The sequence below is a fragment of the Papaver somniferum genome, unplaced genomic scaffold, assembly GCF_003573695.1.
Source record: "Papaver somniferum cultivar HN1 unplaced genomic scaffold, ASM357369v1 unplaced-scaffold_154, whole genome shotgun sequence".
NCBI lineage: Eukaryota > Viridiplantae > Streptophyta > Magnoliopsida > Ranunculales > Papaveraceae > Papaver > Papaver somniferum.
Window position 1 is genome coordinate 4,648,550 of NW_020624820.1, and position 18,034 is coordinate 4,666,583.

Here is an 18,034-nt window from a genome sequence, read left to right on the forward strand (position 1 = left end):
TAACCTTAATGCAAATACTTGATGCATCCTCCCAAGTTAAAGTAGAACTTTGAACTTCCATAAGTCCCCTGTATCTTGCGCCTAAACTACATAAAAACTCATCCACCCAATTCAAAGTAGAACTATGAACTTGCATAAGTCCCAAAAATCTTGTGCCTAAACTACTGAAAAAATATAGTACCCTATTAAAAGTAACCCCACTAACCTACATCCAGGACCCTTCAAACATGTGTTGATGGTGGTTTTTAGCTTAGGGATTAAATCATAAAACCTTAGTCAAACAGTGACGTCACACTTGAGTAATAATGTCGCCACTAGCACATTTATTGAACCATTCAACATGACTGCGTAAAATTAACGGGGTACCTTTTTTATGTATATGTCATGCTCCACGGAAGAGCCCTCGGTACTGACTGGCATCATCTCTACACATGCCAGCCACGCATGCTAGCAAACATGCCAATGGTATGCCATGCCAGCCACATCTTCGCGCCAAAGGCATGCCGACCATGCCAGCCGCACCACCGTGCCAATCGCATGCCATGCCAGCCACATCTCCGCACCAAAGGCATGCCGACCATGCCAGCCGTACCACAGTGCCAATGACATACCATGTCAGCCACATCTTCACGCCAAAGGCATGCCGACCATGCCAGCCATACCACAGTGCCAATGGCATACCATGCCAGCCACATCTTCGCGCCAAGGCATGCCTACCATGCCAGCCACATCTCCGCGCCAAAGGCATGCCGACCATGCCAGCCGTACCACAGTGCCAATGGCATACCATGCCAGCCGTACCATCGCGCCAAAGGCATGCCGACCATGCCAGCCGCACCACAGTGCCAATGGCATACCAGGCCAGCCACATCTTCGCGCCAAGGCATGCCAATCATGCCAGCCGCACCACAGTGAAATTTGCATACCATACCAGCCACATCTCGGCGCCAAAGCCATGCCGGCCCTACCACATTCCGTTGGCTGCCAAACGAAGAGTTGCAACAATCAACGGCTACCCTTCCATCTGAGATGCAGATCTCAGCCGTCTAATTTTTCCACCTAACGCATGGAAACTTCCGGCCCAAGGCCAAACATCACGGTTTTGCCAAAACCCTAATTTTGGCCGCGCCTAAAATATGCCAAAGCCATGCCGGCCCTACCACATGCCGCTGGCTGCCAAACGAAAGGTTGCAACAATCAACGGCTACCTTTCCATCTGAGATGCAGATCTCAGCCATCCAAGTTCGCCACCTAACGCATGGAAACTTCCGGCCCAAGGCCAAACATCACGGTTTTGCCAAAACCCTAATTTTGGCCGCGCCTATAATATGCCAAAGCCATGCCGGGCCTACCACATGCCGCTGGTTGCCAAACGAAGAGTTGCAACAATCAACGACTACCCTTCCATCTGAGATGCAGATCTCAGCCTTCCAAGTTCGTCACCTAACGCATGGAAACTTCTGGCCCAAGGCCAAAGATCACGGTTTTGCCAAAACCCTAATTTTGGTCGCGCCTGAAATATGCCAAAGCCGTGCCGTCCCTACCACATGTCGTTGGCTGCCAAATGAAGGGTTGCAACAATCAACGGCTACCCTTCCATATGAGATGCAGATCTCAGCCGTCCAAGTTCACCACCTAACGCATGGCAACTTCCATCCCAAGGTCAAACATCACGGTTTTTCCAAAACCCTAATTTTGGCCACACTTATAGTATGCCAAAGCCATGCCGGCCCTACCACTTGTCGTTGGATGCCAAATGAAGGGTCGCAATAATCAACGCCTATCCTTCCATATGAGATGCAGATCTCAGCCGTCCAAGTTCGCCACCTAACGCATGGAAACTTCCGGCCCAAGGCCAGACATCACGGTTTTGCCAAAACCCTAATTTTGGCCGCGCCTAAAATATGCTAAAGCCATGCCGGCCCTACCACATGCCGCTGGCTTCCAAAAGAAGGGTTGCAACAATCAACGACCACCCTTCCTCCTGAGATGCAAATCTCAGCCGTGGCCCAATGCCAAGCCCTAATTTTGGCCGCACCTAAACTATGCCAAAACCCTAGTTTTGGCCGCGCCTAAACCACGCCAAAATCCTAGCTCGGTCGCGCCTAAACCATGCCACTAGCTGCAAACGAAGGGTTGCAACAATCAACTACCACCCTTCCTTCTGATATACGAATCTCATCCATACAAACTTTCCACCAAACGATTTATGGCTATCTCTTGTCTACGGCGCCAATTCTTGGCCACGACGCAAAAACCCTAATTTGGCCATGCCAAGAGCATGCAAGCGCTGCAACCATGCCGTTGGTTGCCAAACGAAGGGTTGAAACAATCTACGGCTACCCTTCCTCCTGAGATGCATATCTCATCCGTACAAACATGCCATCAACGAACTCGTGGCAATATCTTGGATGCGATGCTAACTCTTGGTCACGGCAGCAACCTGGCTACGATGCCTATTCTTTGGTCACGACACCAACTTGGATACAAACGTCAAATCCTTTTTCCACGCCACACGTAACAACATGCTACACGTTTTCCACGAAAACACTCGAGCCATCAAAACATGTCACAAACTGGGGGATGCTCATCAGGGTATTAGTCTGGCGGTTTACAGCGTGCGGCGTACACTACGCCCGTTACATGAAAGTGTCATAAGGGTGAGGCGGTTAGTAAATACAATACGTAATGGTGAAACGTTTCCTTCATTATGGAAACATCAATTCCAGGCGTTACCCGTTACCATTTTCTTCCATTTATTCAACCGTTTCCACTTCTTACGAGACCAGGGTACGTTTCGTTGCGACTTGTATAAATAAGTCTCACCTATTTCCACCAAGAACAAGTTTTGGTCAGGAGAATACAACACTCATAAATCACTTGTTAGCTTTCCCTTCTGTTAGCTTTCCACTTTCTGATACAAGTCGTCAAACAACTACTCTTCCCGAATCAACTATTTTGGTCTCAACAATCTCTTCGCTTCCCTCTCTAGACCAACCCTTCTCATTCACTTTGTGACCGAAGCAAGTTTGGAACGACCATTTCTTGGTTTAGGACGGATTTGTACAGATTGACCTCTCGAATCAACGTACTCCCTTGCAGTACATTGTTTAGGGTTTAGACTCATTTCACACCCACACACTCGAAATTACCAAAATCAGCAGAAACTGTTTTCACCCTCAAACAACATGTTATGCTGATAATGAGACTGAATTTGTTCTGCACCATCAAGGAGTTATACAATTTTTCATATCTCTATTGTCCCAAAACCCTCTTATTAACATAAATTTTTATCTTGGACTAATGGGAAGGGAAAAAAAACCTTTCTTATGTTCAAAACGAAAAATTGAACATGTCTTGTAGATCAAACCTTTACCTAGTTGTCTTACCAAAAATCTCCCAAGAACTGACCACTTTTGTTAAAGTTTGCTCCTAATCTACCAAGGCTTCAATTGAATGATTTCTATATATTGATAATTCAGTTACGGCCCCAAAGAAGTAACTTGGAACTGTGAAAACTTCTTTTGAAATAGTGGTTTTTGAAAATCCATTGGAACGAGACATTTAGGCTCACCGATCTTAGCCAAAAAATATATAGATTGATTCTTGTTTACGACGAAGTTACACGAAAAAAAAAACTCCCCATAATTGTTAAGATTCCTTGAAAACAATATGTGTTCATCAACTTTAAGGGAAGTCCGGTACCACCGACCATGAAAATCCATTTCAGATTTCCCTAATTAATTTGTTTTTCATCCAAACAAGCTTTTCTATTGACCAAATCTTGTAGAACAGTATTCCTTGTTTCTCATCAATCAATATGTCGTTATATTTTCTAATCAAAATAAAGGATTTTTATTCACGATCAAATGATATTTGATCAACAAACACAAACCTTTTTTTTTTTTTGCTTAAAACTGTATGTCATTCACTTTTAACATCAGAACTTTGTAGAAGACTCACCCTTCAGTAACTGTTGAACATGTTTACCAATAGTAACTTCAACCCATCTCTTAGAAACACCATTACCATTCTTCATACCTTGAAAAGCCTTTCTGCCTTGATGATCCTTGTCCAGTAACCTATCCTTGATATGGTTTAATGTTGATCTTCTCACAATTGTTGCTACTAAAAATCAGAGGTTCTCTCTCCTTTCTCTTCTCCCTTTTCTTTATATAAGAAAATTATAATTATTTAAAATGCTATATGAACAACATATAAATAGTTCTATGACAACTGATCCCACGTGGCTTTCATCGTGGACCTAAGAGATATCTTTTCTCTTTAACCACGTCACAAGTAACTAGTTCTACTTTACCACTTTCTCCCTCTAGTTTAAAATACAACACCATGAAAAACTCCATGAATCGGTCGTGTGTCTGCAAAATCTTTTATTCTTCAAATAGTTTTAATCTTTTCAGTTTCTTCTTCAAAATCATTCGGTTTTTTCAGACCCTAAATATAAATATTTGTTTGATCAGTTTGAAGTGGAAATGTTGGACGATACATCTTTGTCATTAATCATACGAGTGTTTACTCGTCTACATCAGATAAGACATTGTGAAGATTATCTTCCCTTTTTAAAACCTATTATTGTATGTTGGTCAACTGTTTTTTTATACCTAGATATCCATTACATTTGTATAAATTAAAATGCGACTGAAATAATATTAAACTTAGGTTAGTTAATTCGCAGTCGTAATTGTAGTTTAAAGATCCTTCAAAATAGGTAAAAAGAGGAATTGGTTGAAGCATCACAATAAATCTAAACTAACTCTGTAATTCATACTTATCCACCTTGACAGATTTTTGCACATTATAGCTTCATTAGAAGAAGAGAAGATTTTAAGATCTTCTCATTGTCGATCAGAAATAAATATAAGATTCAAAATCTTTAGGGAGGGTGATTTTATTCAGTTGTAAAAGGTAATATTTGGTTACGGGGTAGGAAGCGGAGACGACGCTAATGAAATCTAAACTGAATAGTAAAATGATTTTTTTCTTTAACAAAGGAACATTTTCATTAATAGAAGTTCAGAAGGTCACGATAGGTTTAAAATTAAAAATCAGAGAATACAAAGTAATAAGAACATGTCATATAAGCATAACACTGATGAATCCGACAAGAGAAAGAAAATGATTAAGCGGAACACTGACAACTATAAGCACAAATAAGAACCGATCAAATCAATAGAATAATGGTTGTTTTCAGAATTAAATTCCAACCATTTTATTTGTCTTTTCTTTATTAGATGACTATTTTTGTTTGATGGTGTGGAATTAGAAAAAAAGACACTTCGTCCATAAGGATCAATTGTCAACGAGCTGTTAACTAGCTAGTTAAGTACCAAAATTGATACCTTTTCTTTTTCTTCTTAGTCGCCAGGAGTATTCAATCATGGAAAATTTATTTAAATACCCTTCAAAATCTACCTCTTGTAACATACTCCTATTCAATTTTTTAAAAATACCTTTACGTTCTAAAAGTGGAAGCAACTAGCACAAATTATTTACAGAAGTGGACGTAACTGTTTCAAGTTGACTCCCAAAATATTATTTTGCATGTTCGACTAGAATAGAATGTATTTATGCAATTCTCCTAAAGTCTCATGCATCACCACTACAACGTGTTCATCAAAGTTCAATGGATATAAGATAGCAGTGTACATGTGGCAGACAAATGCCAAAGCAAACGAAAAAGAAACTAACCATAGTACCATACCCATAATAACTTGTCCAAAGAAGAAAATGATCATCATCATCTAACTAATAGCTAATCCAAGCAAAAAAAATTAAAAAAATCTACACGAGATCGAGACAACCAAAACCATCCATAATTCAGTCGTCCCTCTCCCTCTCCACTAAAATCCCCCGACCCCAATCCTCCATGGTCATATACTCGTATTAGGACCACTCTAATTAATACCACACCGCGTGTACATACTATCATACCTTCCTCTTCCACGTGTCGCGTGATTTATCCCCGTTTCTAGAATCAGACAAAATACTTTTTGTACAACACGACAAAATCTCATAAACTTTTTTCTTTTTCTTCCATTTTTTCTTCCGGTTTTTGCACTAAGAAAACAAAATTTTAGGTTGGAAAAAAAACATAAATCCCTAAAAGGAGGATTATATGCCGTCACAGATGTGGCTTTTTGCGTTACATGACAAAACGGTGTTCGATTCATCAGTGTTTACTCAGCAGAACAGTAATAGGAATTGAAGGTAATTTTGTAAATGAAAAGATATCTGTAATTCTTGCTTTGTCGGCTCTCTTTATTCGGCGTCGGCCGCACGCAGGAAAAATTTTCGGCTTCTTTATTAGCATATCTTTCTTTTGGGAGCCATGAGAGAATTCGACTGGAGGGTTAGTTCAGTTGCGGACTACATTACTAAAGAAATAGGGATAGAAAAATTTCAACATATATCTACTACACATTCGCAGTACATAATTAAAAAATCTAACATTTATTCCGGTATATTCGAAAAAATTAAAATTATAAACCAACAGTACTATATTTGCTAATAATCTCATCTTACCGTCAATAAAAAATAAACCTCTCAATTGTCTCGACACAATGTAAATATACGCAGATACAATTGAATGCACGGAAAAATAACCATTGTAAAAACAAAAGAAGAAAAAAAAACACCTAAAGCAAACTAGAATTATTGCAAGGCCATGCAAATGAATCATTTTATGTCCTCGCATCAGTACCTAAATTTTGTTCTCCTTGTCCATCAAATTAAGCCAGGATGTTTATTGCCTCCAAGCATTTAACCAAAATGTTAAACATGTGTCAAATCGTTTAGCAAACGAACCTCAGGTATTAGAGGAATCTCATAAACTTACCAAAGATATACACATTAAAAAGGCAACTATCTGAGTAGGTTAAGAAAACAAATTAAAAATAATTCCGAGCAATTTTCCTCAATAATGGTTTAATCTCTGAAAATTACATAACATGTTATGTAATTAGCAGGGAAGAGTAATGAACAAGGACAGATGGAGGTTGGTGTAAGTGGGGTCGTAAGACTCAATTAGTTTCGAAATTTAGCTAGTAACGCCTGAGAATTTCACATTATATTTTAGTTGTGGTAGCGTATATACTTGGCAAAGTTGAAAATTGTATTCTTAAGGGAGGTCAAAATTGTAAACTCGGAAAACAAAGTAGGATCGACGGCACTAAATCGTGAAATAAAGAGTTGTATATATATTATTTATTACCGATCTTCTGCGTTTCTAGTTTCACAATCTCCTGTTGTATTTCAAAGGTTTTAGATTTGTTTTAATTATTGATATACGATGATGTAGTGATGATTTTTTAAGCAATCCCAGGTCATTACGAGACCTTTTTTTGTGGAAGGTCGGGGAATTTAATCATGTCCATTTTATATCTGAGCATCCAAATAAATTTTTATCAATTTCAATTTCGATTTCGTATTTTGTTTTTTCCAAAATTAGGTTGGGGCTTCTACTGCATTTAAAGATTAGGGTTTTTATCAGAATTTGAAAGTGTTGATTCCTCGGTGATGATTAACGATCATGCTGATTCCGAGATTCCTTTTGGCCTTAATGAATTGAATCTTTTTGCTTGTCCAGAAAATCTGAAAGAACTAGTTGGTTTAATATATCTGTTTATTTAACTGAAACCGAAAAAAGGTATGTATTCAAATAAAATCTATATAATCTAATCACAAAGTTCACGTTTTTGATTGTGAAACTGATTCAAATCTTGAGCTGGTTAGGGCCTTGGGGTTTTGTCAAATTGGGATTTTGTAATGCAAAAACCCATTTAAGAGTTAAGGCTTTTAATTTATTTAGATTGTTTGTTCACAATCGAGAATTATGAATTATTTTTATGCTTTTAGATTCCGATTTCAAATTAACAAGTAGATGGTGATGTTTCAGGAAGAAGAAAGAAATTGATTTTTGTCGCTTTTTCCTTTTAATCTGATTAAAGAATTTAATGACGCAGAGGAATTATAACATTAAAAGGGTGATTTTCTTGTTAAATAAGTTATTTCTTTAGTATTCAAACGCTCATATCGTTTTTATTTAATTTCATATATATGTAATACATCTTAAAAGGGATTAACATGTCAGATCTTACGAATAATTTAAAATTTGGTTGTCAGATTCATGTTGTGGTAGTCGTAACAATTCATCTAGTTTTACAAAAATTATAAGCTTTTACATCTTTGTATGTTAGTAAGTTTTACGTTTCTACTATACTGCAATAATGGTCAAGCTTTCAGTATTATTTTCCCCTCTTGCTAATTACGGTGATTATGTTGGTATATAAACTTTTTTCTAACTTGTTTTTTATCCACATCAAGTGATAGGAAGCTGGCTCCAGAAAAGTAATTTGGATACTAAAATGCAGTAGAACTTGCGTTTAAAGGTAAAAGCTCTGAACTACGATTTTTATTAGGTTCATATTTTTATTTATTTTTTGTGATGTTAAAATTTTTTTCTTCAACCCGCGAACCTTTCAGTTTTGGCTCCATCCCTAGTAATGAGCTAGTTTTAAAATTCCTCCTATAACAATTTCGAATCCATGTCAATTTTCAAACAAGAGTTTTGTGATTTCGATTAAACCTGCTCAAAGAATTGGTATTCTAACACTTCACTTACACAACACTGTGCTTACTGAAATTAAATCATCATTTTACTTGCGTAGCATGCATGATCTATCTTTCTATGTCTATGGTCATAAGATCACTTATACTTTACTCAATGTATGTCTAACCGATTTACTTTAAAATATTACGTTATTCTGAGTTGTGTCTCACGTGTCTTCAATCTCCAATATTCTAGACAACAAGCTTGTAATCAATTAAAACAAAAAATATCAGCCATATAAACTTTGGCCTAAACTACAAGAAGTAAACTTATAATACTCGAGAGCGTTGTCATCTAAACATTGATTATTATTCATACTTGACATACCAATGCCCATAGGTTTCAACCAAGCCATGGTTTAAAACAAATATCCTCATGTGCTGGAAAGTAACTATAATACAAATGTACAGTAATAAACAAACGACCATAAAAACATATAAACTTTAAGGGTGTACATTTATTCAAATTTTTTTTGAGGGCCAAATGCCATGAATCTCATTCACATTGTTGAAGGTCTTGTAACATAATTTGTTAGGAAACTTGTCAAGAATATTGACAGAACGCTATACAGAGTCATCTTATAAAATGAAGGATAACGTGGTAGTATTTAATAACTTCAGTTCAATGTAATTTGGTTTATTTTTTATTGAACCCAAAGTTTTTATCCTCAAAGCAATCAACATTAATTTTTCTTTGGAGTTAGATTTACTTTACACATCATCAAACATGTCATTTTGCCAATTCTGGAGCCAATTATACTGAAAATTCCTCAGTGTAATTTAGGATGTATCATTACATATATTTAACACCGCTGCCAAATATTGGGTGTGACATCTAGATCCCTTTCAATTTTCACAAAAGAAGTACATGCTCTTTCCATGTGTATCTTTTAGTGCCACATTTTCTCCTAACATCATTATTTATTTCGGAACTCCATAAAGATATGTTTAACTTAATATCTTTACCTGAATTACAATATTGTCTTCTTGTTCTGCTAGTCTTCGCTTGGTTTACCTTTTTTCCATAATTTTTCCTTTTTATGATCATACCTTCAAATCCATCATGACAAAAAACCTGGATTTACTTTTTATTGTGCCATTTTATGTTCGATTTCCGCTATAGATGTAAAATATATTTTTCCAGTCATTTTTGGCATAACACAATATGTTAAAACTGGGCGTACCTAGACACGTCACTCCATATCATGTGGCAAGACACATCACCACACATGGATTGAAGGTGGTATAATGTCTGAAGCTAATATGCACATCGACACAAAACAACACGTAGCATACGTAGGAATGGGCGCAACACTGTAAGAAACATGAATGCATCGCAAGCAAATAAGATGCGATGCATCACTTGTAAAGCACAACACAACACGCGCAAAACACGACACACCATTCCGTATTTCACATAAATATCTTTATTATAGGGGATGTGAACCACTTTATACTGTCATTATATTGATTAATTTTTATGGGCAATAACATATCATTTAGAATTTGATGTTGTAAAAATGTATTTTCTTTTACGCTTATTCTAACAATATAGTAGATGGTTATATTTTATTTTTCATGTAACTGATAGGATAATATAAATAATATGTAAAGTTTTTGATTTACATAAATTTAATAAATTAACCAATAAACGAATAAGGTAATAATACTTAATTTGGAAAACGGAAAATGATTGTGTCTTATGAATTAGCGCAACATAGCATGATTATTCATATGTTGCGCCTTCCCATTTTATAAAAATACAACCCAACATGATATAGTTAGTTTTTTGGGTTATTTTATTTTTGGTACTCAGGTTTTGTCCAGCTTTTGAGTTTGGTCTAACATTTGTCCAGGTTTGCGTTTGGTACTTGGAATCAACGTTGACATGCGATGACTTGTTTACATTTTGACTTTTGTTTGATAAATATTAAAAAAATAAAATAAATCTAATTACAGGCTGCAATTTACTGTTATGTCCTTCCACTTTATCAAAAATGTCCCTCCAACACCTTAATTTTAGTTCATCTTCTTCGCCTCCACAAACACCGTTCATCTTCTTCGCCTCCACAAATACCAGAACTCTGCATAACCCCATGAACCAAAAGCTCAACTGGAAAATCAGCTTATTCAAATCCAATCAATTTCTCTTTTTCTCTACATAATTCCATGAGTAAATTCAACTGCTCTGCATAACCCCACAAACCAATTCAACCAAAAACCCTATTACACAAAATCCTTAATTTCTGCAAATTGCCACCTTAATTCAGAAAAACCCTAAACTCCCATCATCTTCTTCTTATGAACTGATGAGCTTAACAATACAAAATTTTGAACCATTCACAAATAACGATCTCGTTCAATTGCAAGATGCCTACCCAATAACAAATTGTTCGATTCCAAATCTAAATTTCCATCCCAACTCAAATTATGACAAAAGTTAGAACCCACAAAGTTCTTACTCTAAAATGAAATTAATGTTCAAATTAAAATCCCCAAACCTCGAAATCAAATAAATCAGATGTTCTTGATGATTATGCACCTGATACTGAAATTAGTGTTTTTAGATCCTTATAAACACCCAGCAGTAACTTCACAAGCTCAAGCACCACCCTCTGTTTCTTAAATTTTGGGAGATATATTGGTGTCTGGATTCTCAAAATCAACATCAGTTTTATTTTTATTTTTCATCTGATTCTTCCATTAATCGCAGTGTGATGTTGTATATGAACTTGTCATATCTTTTACTAATAACTAGCAGCAAAAAAAGGATTCACTTGATTTAATATATGTTGTGTTTGGCTAATTAAAAATAAATATCTTTGGAAAAGGGAAGATGGGTGCAATAGTGGTGATCGATAGAGAAAGTGATAGGATACATAGTCTGGTTGTTCTGGTACGTGATGATAAGAGAATATGGTGGCGGAGGCGATAGGGGTGGAGATAAGGGAATGGGTCCAAAACTTACTAGGTCAATATTAGTAAAATAGAAGGGTATAACTGTAAACTTTTTAGTAATCCGATTTTATCTAATTATTTTGATAATTAGTAAAGGGAAGCCAAAATGTAACGGAGTCAACACATGTCAACGTTGATTCCAAGTACCAAACACAAAGTTAGACAAATGTTAGACCAAACTTAAAAGTTGGACAAAATCTGAGTACCAAAAACAAAATGACCCTTGTTTTTTTGTGTTGCCTTTCCATTTTATAGAGAAATTTTACGACTCGACATGACATAGTTAGTTCCGTTGTACCTTTCCTTTGTTATAGAAAAATCTGTAACCCGATATGACATGATTAGTTCTCTTATATCTTCCTATTTTACGGAAAAATATATACAACCGACATGACATATCTAGCTCTGTTATGCCTTTTCATTTTGAAAAAAGAAAAATACAATCCAGACATAATACGGTTGGTTCTGTTATGCCTTTTCATTTTATAGAAAGAAAATAGAACTCGACATGACATAGTTATTTTTACGAAAAAACACAAAAAGATCGGGTTAGCATCTTCCGATTTATGTCGTGCCGATACACCGAACTTTATGTCGTGCCGTGCCGCTACACTCAACTCCTACAACTTCCGGGAGAGTCTCCCCCGTTAAGTAAGCCCTTCACTGCTCACAGGATCAAGAACCTCTATGAAATCACTACGAAGACGTGTAAGTGTTTCTAGAAGAAAGACTCGCAGTCAAAAAAGTTTAACAATTTACCAACAAACCCTATTCGTAATTTAGAAACAAAAACAAAAAAAGAACTTCTAAATCTATATCATTCGGAGCAAGAGGTGTGTATTTTTGTGGTCGGTTACGTGCGAACATATTATTTCTACTACCTCTTTAACCAAAAATAAAAATATCCGGGACCCACCTCCCCTCCAAAAGAAAAAAAACTCCAGTATATTTATCGGCCGCCCGTTTTGTCGTGTCTCACGTCTTCTTCTCTTCTCTTCTCTTCTCTTTAACAGCGTTTGACTCTCCTCTCAACTCATCTCCTGTAGCGTGCATTTCTATCTCTTCCCCCCTCCCCTCACTTACTTTCCTCTCCAATATATATATATATATATATATATATATATATATATATATATATATATATTATTACTATTTCTCTCTCACTTTTCTTCATATAATTCTTCAGAAACAATAATAAGTGTCTCTCTTGTCTCTGGGTTTTCATTTCTCATATGCTCATTTTCCTGTTAGTATGAGATTAGTGTCTGGGTTTTCTGCTAGTACCAGTGATTGATTGATTGATTAGTGAACAACAAGAAGAAGAAGAATTGGTGGTGTTGAATATAGTTAAGGAAGGATAAAAGAAGAGAATTTGTGTTCTTTTTTGGGTAAATTTGATGGCTGAAAGTGATGAAGTTTCTCTCATGGATTCAAAGGTAATTGATTTTGTAGCACTGGGTTAATTGTTGATGTTGTTGTTCCATTTTTGTTTTTGTGAATTTGGGGTTGTAGATTTGTTTTACTTATTTTTGGAGTCTGTCTTTACTTTTCTCTCCACCTTTTGGATTTTGTTCAATTTTAGTAGCTTTATAAAAAAAAATTACTCTGATTGTATTTGCAGTTTTCATTTCTGGGTCTGTGTTATTTTTATCAAAGTTTTAATCTTTTTACACTCTGGGTTATTTTCTTCTGTTCTTATTTTGGAATTCAACATTTGGTACTTAATTTTGACCTAATCTTGTTGTTTTCCCCTCTTCTTCCAGATGGTGGTTCCACTCAATACATGGATCCTCATTTCAAATTTCAAGCTAGCGTATAATCTCCTCCGACGACCAGACGGCACATTCAATCGTCATTTAGCTGAATATCTCGATCGGAAAGTCACTGCAAATGCTAATCCAGTTGATGGGGTCTTCTCATTCGACGTTCTTATCGATCGTGCGACGAATCTTCTTAGTAGAATTTACAGACCAGCTTTGCCCGGTAATCCTCGTCCCTCTATAGTGGAGCTTTCGAGTCCGTTGAGTAGTGAAGAAGTTGTGCCAGTTATTATCTTCTTCCATGGTGGTAGTTTTGCACATTCATCTGCCAATAGTTGTATATATGATTCGCTTTGTAGACGTCTAGTGCGATTATGCAACGCGGTTGTAGTGTCTGTGAATTATCGCCGATCGCCCGAGAATCGGTACCCTTGCGCTTATGATGATGGCTGGGCTGCGCTGCAATGGGTTCATTCTAAATCATGGCTTCGTAGTGGCAAGGATTCCAAGGCTCATGTGTATCTAGTTGGTGATAGTTCAGGTGGTAATATGGTTCATCATGTTGCAATGAGGGCAGTTGAATCCAAGACTGAAGTGTTGGGTAATATTTTGTTGAATCCTATGTTTGGTGGAATGGAAAGAACTGAATCGGAGAAGAAACTGGATGGGAAGTATTTCGTTACTATTAATGACCGGGATTGGTATTGGAGAGCATTCCTCCCTGAAGGAGAAGACAGAGATCACCCGGCTTGTAACCCGTTTGGTCCGAATGGCATGAGTTTAAAGGGGATGAAATTTCCAAAGAGCCTAGTCGTAGTTGCAGGTTTGGATCTTGTTCAAGATTGGCAAAAGGCTTATGCTAAAGGCCTTGAGAAGTATGAGCAAGATGTGAAACTATTATACTTGGAACAGGCTACGATAGGTTTCTACTTGTTGCCGAATAACGATCACTTCTATACCGTCATGGAGGAAATGAAAAACTTTGTGAGTTCTAACTGTTAATAGACTTAGGTTTCTACTTACAAAATTCAGCCTATACATGACAAAAGCTTTGACAATTCACCCGTGGTTACGTTTTTTTTCCTTCTTTCGGGTTGATTTGGAGTCTTAATAGTATGTGTATTACTACTAGTAGTATTTACTAAATATATCATCTTTGTGGTGGCGGCGGCTATTGTAATGGTAATGGTGGCGTCAAGATCTGCACGGTTCAACTGGTACATGTGGGGGTTCTGTCGTGTTCGGTTGCTGCAGAGAATGCTATCCGAAATCAGAATCCCGTTTGATGTAGCGCAGAACAGATGCAATTTTCGTAATTTAATTGTGTATGGATGTATGTTCAGAGAAGTCACTGATTCCTGCGCAGCTTCAGTGTGATGAAGCTGTTTTACAAGAATGGCTTCGGAATCCCCACCGGAATGTAGTAGTAGTAGTGTTGCATTTACCTCTTCTAACTTCTAACAAGGTAGAAAGGGGAAGAAGATTTTGAATAGGCTTTTGGCGTTCGATCGATCGCCTGTGATCGTTCCCTGGCTAATTTCATTGTTGTTAAGTACTAATTCCAATTTCATGGATGAGGAAACATCCATGAAGTTGATAAGTTTATTATACTTATGTGTTCTGAGAAAATCGAATATATAAAAGATGTTTGTTTATTTTCTGTTCTTTGTTATTCAATTCTGCACTAAATTTGATCCATTGCAAGAAAACTGCAAATGGTCAGTGTGGTTTCCCTTCTCAATGCAACCGTGACCGGAAGCAGCCTAGGATTTGGCCGGTCACTGCTGCACTCCTTGAATCCCTTCAGTTGCTTGCTTGGGCGAGCTGCTAATATCTCAGACCCTGTTGTTTCCATGAATGCTTGCAGTAGAAAATCTAAGCAAAAAGGGCAATACATGTCAAGGAGGAACAGAATCCAAAAATCCATTGTGATCATAAGATGTCAAGTCTGGATTCTGCAAAGACAAATCCTGCATTGAATGAATGGAAAACACAGCCTTAAAACCAATAATCTGTCAACTGCACTCTATGAATTATCAACACTGTGAAACCAATAATAATAATAAGCTATCTCTGGTTCACTGCACTATTATCACCTAAAATTATCAACAACAACCCTCGAAACCAACTTCATCAATCAATAAGTTAAAAACGATCGCAGTTTTCGAATGATCCAAAATAAGTCAATATCATTGGTATCGCCAATATAATTTTCTTTTCTTTTGAGGAAGAATCCATCTACTAGTAGTTGGTTTTTGAATGTATATTTTTTTGTCCACAATGGCGAGGACCACATGAGGCTTTTCTTTGAATAATACTAATATATATTTAAGTAGAAAGTAGAAGCACAAGCTAAGGTTTAGACAAAGACATAGAAACTTGTTTAAATGGACTTTCTTGGCTTATTATTTATGCTTACCAATATTTGGTTACGCCTAATCACTAGAGTTAAAACAAGATTAAAGCTAAAACAAACAAAAGTGTGTGTACACCTTGTTGATATATGTCTCATTTGTTGTGTTGTGTTCTGTTTGTAAAATGATGAATAGACAGATAGCCTGGTTATTAGGGTTTTGAATACGTTCTCTCCAATAAGACATTAGTCATTATCAAGCCATTTGTCTTTGTGTTCCAAAAAAGAAAAATAATCCAAGACTATTTTGCACTAACTTGTGTTTTTGTCCAACTCTAATTCGGGAATTGCAAGGAAATATCACCGTCCATTCTTTGTTCTTCCTTTTGGGGTATTTGGATGTTGTAATAGCATGGAATAGGGAAAGCATAGTGAGTTAGCATCTAAGGAGCTTTCTTGGTCACAAGATGGGATCTTACAAAGAAATTTCATATATTTAATGTTTATTTAGGTTAAATTTAGTATTTTTATTTTTTTTGCCTATATTACTGTAGTACAATTATCAAGTCACCTAAGTTCGGAACTCGTCCACGCCAGATTCCATATATTGAGTTTTAATTTGTGATCTTATCTGATTATGTCAAAGGTCTTCCCTCCTTAGATACCAGTTAGATACCTGATAAGAGAGGAAACACTAAAATCACAAGAACCTTCCATAAACCATTCATGCAACAACACAAATATGACGTCATCTTCAACTCCACCTCTCAAAGGCTAATAACCAACATTAGTTCTAGTACTAATAGACCTCAACGAAGGGTGATCGTGATTGCAAAATCATCTCTCCAATCCACATTAAAGTCAAGGAAGTCAATGATGAGTAAGTTTTATATGGAGAAGCATAAAAAAATTGAGATGAAAACAGTGGGTTTAAATCTTTATTTGTTCAATTTAAAAAACCTTGCGACGCCATAAGAGATAATTTAGAAATTCCCATGGGTACATGATTTGAAATATCTCTTATGAAATACGAACTCGAAGTGCACCTATCCGATCTGAGATTATACATCATTTTTTCTGGATAAAACTTCATACTTTTCAAACATAACATTTAGATGAATGAATATGCTTGGATATACGCAGGAAGATTGAAGTGGAGTGGAGCTGACAAAACCTTTGAAGCATGGAGTTTCCCTACAACTTTTGTTGATGAGGCATAGGCCAAGTACCACTTTGAAAATAAATCAAATAGGATTTGTGATCAATGTTACATAATTGATCATTCTGATAAGAAATGCAAATAAATTGCTTATCGGTTTCAGTGCGACAGTATGTCTTCCGAGGAAAATGTAAGGGGTGGTTGAAATTGGCTTAAAATAACGTCCCAAGTATATACTAATTGTAGTGGGCAAATGGACCCAGATTATGTCGATCCAAAGAAAAGTAAAAGAATTTGAATGAGAATGTTGCTCTTAACGGAATCCTCATTTCAGACTCTCAAATCAGTTGTCGTGATACCCAATCCTTACTGAAAAAAATACATTCATTATCAATCAATTAATAACAATTATGTTCCAAATTATACAAAATACATGATGAATGCACACTTCAGTGACAACCTCATGACAACTAATAACCTATATGTTGACATGGAAGGAGTTGAGATGGATGAAATTGAGGATAATGATGTATGTTAGTGTAGATGGGGAAAAACGAGCCGCCGGTTTTTTGGAAAAGTGGAGAGTCGAGCGTGCTGTCGAGACTCCTCAGCCGGGCAAACTGTAAATCCTCACATAGATGCACCGCTGCAAATGGGGTGCTTAGATTCGGGAAATCAATCTGTATGACTCCGGCCTAAACCAAGACAATGGCCGTTCCAGAGTCAATTCGGTCGCAAAGAGGGAGATGGGTTGATCTGTAGGAGGGAAGCTGAGAGTTGTGTGGGATCAGTGATGATCAAGGATTGTGGGTGTGTTAAAGGTTTCTGCAATATTGCTGAACTACTGAAGTTGAGTTCTGTGAATAAGTTTATATCGAGTTGTTGACGGATAATGATGAATCGATGATTGATGATATTCGATTGATCCTCCCTGATGTCATCGATTTAGACTTATTTATATCGCAAGAATGATGTACCACTGATCCCTGTAAGTGTGACGGTTTCTTGAGTGAAAGAGTGGGGTTTCTTGAGTGAAAGAGTGGGAAGGTGGGAGATCGTGGTAAAGTCAGTTCCATGTCGTGCAGAGACTTGACTGATCATGCACCCACTACTTTTCTAACTCCTTCCACCGTTTACAAGATTTACGCACATTTGTCATTGTGGATGAATCCACGT

The 18,034-nt window shown here is 36.8% G+C and overlaps 1 protein-coding gene and 1 non-coding gene across 2 annotated transcripts; both read left to right on the forward strand.

Moving 5' to 3' along the window:
• Window positions 1-7,310: 7,310 nt before the first annotated feature.
• Window positions 7,311-7,411, forward strand: LOC113336961. The gene has a single exon (XR_003354065.1). It is a non-coding gene; the product is annotated as a small nucleolar RNA snoR69Y (small nucleolar RNA).
• Window positions 7,412-12,738: 5,327 nt separating this feature from the next.
• LOC113336893 (gibberellin receptor GID1C-like) lies at window positions 12,739-15,010 on the forward strand. The gene is made up of 2 exons (XM_026582589.1): window positions 12,739-13,022; window positions 13,350-15,010. Exons 1-2 carry the CDS (start codon window positions 12,984-12,986, stop codon window positions 14,346-14,348), a joined length of 1,038 nt encoding a protein of 345 aa, XP_026438374.1. The 5' UTR covers window positions 12,739-12,983; the 3' UTR covers window positions 14,349-15,010.
• Window positions 15,011-18,034: the final 3,024 nt, after the last annotated feature.